The sequence below is a fragment of the Hordeum vulgare genome, chromosome 4H, assembly GCF_904849725.1.
Source record: "Hordeum vulgare subsp. vulgare chromosome 4H, MorexV3_pseudomolecules_assembly, whole genome shotgun sequence".
Classification (NCBI taxonomy): Eukaryota; Viridiplantae; Streptophyta; class Magnoliopsida; order Poales; family Poaceae; genus Hordeum; species Hordeum vulgare.
Genome location: NC_058521.1, coordinates 95,007,738 through 95,012,511, shown reverse-complemented (window position 1 = coordinate 95,012,511; position 4,774 = coordinate 95,007,738). Strand labels below are relative to the sequence as shown.

General features: G+C 41.2%; 1 protein-coding gene across 2 annotated transcripts; it reads right to left on the bottom strand.

The window, feature by feature from the left end:
• Nucleotides 1-513: 513 nt before the first annotated feature.
• Nucleotides 514-3,324, bottom strand: LOC123448000. Of its 2 annotated transcripts, XM_045124756.1 has the most exons (3): nt 2,715-3,324; nt 1,970-2,034; nt 514-738 (listed from the first exon to the last, which is right to left on the bottom strand). In XM_045124756.1, exons 1-3 carry the CDS (start codon nt 3,171-3,173, stop codon nt 600-602), a joined length of 663 nt encoding a protein of 220 aa, XP_044980691.1. In that variant the 5' UTR covers nt 3,174-3,324; the 3' UTR covers nt 514-599. The 2 variants fall into 2 exon arrangements, with proteins under 2 accessions (XP_044980691.1, XP_044980692.1); XM_045124757.1 differs by lacking the exon at nt 1,970-2,034 and having other exon boundaries at nt 2,715-3,320.
• Between the last annotated feature and the right edge of the window lie 1,450 nt (nt 3,325-4,774).

Here is a 4,774-nt window from a genome sequence, read left to right as displayed (position 1 = left end):
ATCTTAGGGCTCCTTTGATTCAAAGGATTTTCATCGGAATATTGGGGGATTAGAATCATTAGGAATTTTTCCAATGTTGTTTCTTTGATTGATAGGATTGAATCCTATAAGATTTTTTTCTAAGCATTTCTTTGTACTACTTCCCATAGGATTTCTAGCATCCACTCAAACCTCTTTGAATCCTTTGTTTTTTTCTTTGGTGCAATCAAACAACCCAAAATCCTGTATGATTGAAATCAGCATGCCATTCCAATCCTATGTTATTCTTATTCCCGTGTTTTTAGGATCTTGCAAACCCTCACTATCCCACGCCACCAATATAACAACACTGATAAGAACAAACTGATGGTATGCAGGCACACATGTCAACAGTATTTTACTTACTGCTGGCATGTCCAATGCACCCACGGCACCACTAATCAAAATAGCTATGGCGTGCACATAGCCTCACGCCACTAGGACGCACTAGTACCGACAACGTGACATACCATCCCACCACGCCACCAACAAGTATTTATGGATTAAAAATTCATTCATACAATCCATTCATGCATCCAAATATTTATACATTCATCCATATATTCAAATACATTCACCCTCTAATATATTTTGTAAAAAAAGGAATATAAGAAAAAGCGGGAGCGCCGCTCGTCACCGGCGGTGACTCTAGTTGTCGTTGATGCTCCTCTTCTGAGCTCCTTGTGGATGGCAGTGGTCGTCCTTCCCCATACCCCATATCTGCAATAGTATGCATATATATACTTGTTGCTACCAAATACAAAATATAATGGTCAACTTCCTCACTACTACAGAAATTATTTAATTAATTTATTGAAAACACATGTAATAATCTGATAAAAAATGAATCCAAAAGCAATTTGCTAACATACCAAGATCGATGGATAGATGATTTAGTGCCCCCGTGGGATATGTTATCGACTACTAAGCTCTGCTCTGTGTAGTTCTTGCTTATTGTAATTGGAACACCAAAACCATTTACAGCGACACTAAATCAGTGCTGAAGCACAATGCTACTATCCCACGGTAAACAGAATGATGTTATTGCATTCATTAGTGGATTGGATACACTGAAGAGACAAAGACTGACCACTAGTCAAGGTCTTGGTTAACTGGAAGTTGGAGCATCCCAGAAAAGCAATTTGTGAGTCACACTGACAAGGTCTGATTGGTTGAGAGAAAATGGATTTATTGACAAGAAATCTACTATATTAACTGTTAACTGGTCAATGTACGTACTCATGGTCATGGTGGCACACTTGAATTACTTTCTAAGCATCCGATTCTTGACGTACGGCTAGCCATGTGGGAAATTTAACATAGTCTGCACTCTGCAAATATATAGGCGCTTCTAGCTCCTGTTACTGCATATTCATCTCATCCCTCGCCTGTTAGTTCAGCTCAATGACCATTCCATCACCATCATCGTTTTACACTAAAAGCTACCTTAGCAGAAGGTTTCATACACTAAAACTGAGGTTTCATACAAAACTGAGGTACTGTTGCACACGACAGTGGATTTTGAAGTTGGCATTCAGAACTAGTTTGCTCCATCCAAACAATGGCACATGTTCTGAAGGAGCGATGGGACAAGCAGCAGCACTAGTGAGTTCATATCAGCAGCAGAGAGTTAACAACCAACTTTAGCAGTCAAGTTCAGGTTTCTACTGCGAATTAGAATCGTCGCTGAAGTGGAAATCTCTAGATGATAAATAATCTAAGTATACAAACTTGACCAAAAGGTCCAAATGGGAAAATGATCCAGAGCTAGCCTAAATAAAACATCAACTGAAATAAGCACATGGCTATAATGGTAAATGCCTAGTTGGCTAGTTACCTAATTCAAAAGCCCTCGATCGACCGAGCCCTGAACTCCCCGTACAGGAACCTCAAACCCCACCCGATGTTTGTTTTCTTAATTTAGGTAATACCTCCACGGCAAAAGCACTACCTGGACTGAGCAGGGAATAGAATGCACGCATGGCGCTGTCTGTCTTTTCGTTTCTTTAGCGCAAACTGCAAGAGAATTGCAAGCCACAAATTAAGCTGGTAGCGTTTGTCCAAGGATCGTGCAGGGGAGCTGCATGTCAGCAATTAATATATAGGAATAGAAGGTTCAGAGTACAATCAAGGAGTCCAGATGTACCGATTCAAGTTGGACAGCTCAAACAACGACCAAGCAAACACACAGCCTGCTACTACTGGACTAGAAGTGGGTGTAACTTCAGATAAGCAAAGAACTAGAGGCTGACTCGAGCCTAACAGATGTTTCTGTAAGCTGGCTCACAGATGACTGTACCGTGTTTCCCTCTTCATTCTTTAATGAAAAGGAGAGCTCCTGCTAGTTCCAGTAAAAAAAAAAGGCAACAAGAGTAGAAAAGCACCAGCCTCACAGATCCAAGCCGCTATATGACATGATGTTTGTTTTCTGAATTTTCGTACACATATGGTATGATGCCCATTTTCTGAATTTTGGCTCACATATGACATGACGTTTGTTTTCTGAATTTTGGTACACACAAATTGGGTTGAGATAGCTTGATAAGTGTTTTCACACTGATAATCAGTAAATCTGGAGGTTATAAATCTGCTGAAACTAAACCTAAACAAATTAAGGCAGACGAGTATACACACCGGGAAAATCGGATTGAACCATCAGCTCAGGACAGACGGGGGATGGGGAGATGGGAGCTCACCGGCGAAGGAAGTTCCGGCAGCGCTAGAGGGCTTCGAGGAAGACGGCGACGGGGTAGCAGCCGGATCCGATGGAGGCGGCGAAGAAGCTCCAGGAGCAGCGCCGGCGGAGACCTGCGAGATGGCGGCATTGGCTGAGAAAAATGAGAGAAGAAAGAACAAAGAAAAGGGGATAGGAGAGGGGTAGCGCCGAGGACACGGCGACGGCCGCAACGTCTAGCGTTAGCCGGGGCCGTGCGAGGAAGAGGCGCGCGATGAATCGGCGCAGTGGAGGAGGCCGAGGGGAGCGAGGGGATCCCTGCGAAGAGCTCCGCGGCAGCGGAGAATCGGTGCTGTCCGGAATCGACCAACGGCGGCCTGGCGGCGACAGTGATCCAGAGCTGTACGAGGGAGACGATGAGTGCGTGGGTGACTCTTTCTCCTTTTTTGAGGCAAAAGCGAGTGAGGACTGTTTCTCGCATTCAGCGAGACCGAAGCTTCTGGCTGAATCGTCTCGCCTAATCAGTCAGGCCGGCCCACTAGCGCAATCTTTTGCGAAAAGTCGAGTAAAACAGGCAGCAAGCTAGTGATCAAACCTGCAATCTCAGGGTTGCTCGGTGCTAATGACCAAAATTCAGAAAACCATACCATATTTTTTAATTCAACATTTTTCTGAATGCTTGATTAACAATTTTTCAAATACTTGTCCAACACTTTTATAAATACTTGTTCAACAGTTCTCAAATACTTCTTTAATATTTTTCCTATATTACAAGTTGATCCATAGTTTTTATTATATTTGTGAAATATATATATATATATATTTGTATGTAAAAAAACATACACAAAATATGATACATACTACCAAAAAATAGTATATATACAATCTAAACATGATTATATACTACTCCCTCCGTTCCTAAATATAAGTCTTTTAAGATATTTCATTAGGGGTCTACATACGGAGCAAAATGAGTGAATCTACACTTTAAAGTATGTCTATATACATCTGTATGTTGTTCACTAATGAAACATCTTTAAAGACTTATATTTAGAAACGGAGGAAGTACATACTATGCATACATACTCTCCATTTTAATAGATACTACATACAACATATAAAACGCAAGTGGTGGTAACTACCACCGGTAGGTGGTGTGTGTGTGTCTCTCTCTCTCTATATATATATATATGTGTGTGTGTGTGTGTGTGTGTGTTAGATCATAAAGTAAAATTTTATCTCACCGCAACAACACACTTAGAAATTACATCAAATAGAGCACAATCATGTAGAGTAGCTCATGTTATATTTGTATTGAGAAGCAAGGAAAAGATGACACCATCTAGCTATTATGGACCCATAGTCTAAGAAGAACTACTCACACATGGACATAGTGGTCGAGGTTGATGAAGATTGCTCCAACAAAGATTTCCCCTTCGGTAGAGTGCCAGAAAATGTCTCTGGATCAAATCGCCTCAAAACGCATGGTGGTGGCGGCTAGAAAATTCCTTGATTAATGTTTCTAGGGCTTTCCGGAGATTATAAAAGGCAACGGGAAAAAGTGGATGTCCATGAGCTCCATGGGGCCCCAACTCACGGCCGAGGGCCAGGCCGTATGGGCCACCATGTGGAGATCTCAGGGATAGACCTAATGTGAAACTTTGCTTTGCATTTTTACTTGATTTTTTATCCCTCGAACAATATTTTCTTTGGAATGTCCAAAAACATGCCGAAAAAAATAAAGATAGCCATTGGATAAATATCTTAGTATAATAAATTGATATAAAACTGTGTCACATAAATCTAGTCAAGACCACACGCCCGTGTAAAAAAGTGGTAAAACTCGCCAACTCAATTGAAAGTTTAATGGGCTCAAAACATATGAGCAATGCATTCCGTACAACAAGACGAGGCCCAAGTATATCCACACAAAAAAGATATCAATATTGGCTTGGCCCATAACTTGTGCAATCATGGCAAATTTATGTCTACGATTCAATATTGTCTTGAGTATTGCACCTTAAATGGCTTGGCTCCTAGTCAGGTATCCTCCTAGAATCTAACTATAAAGTTGTGTCTTAT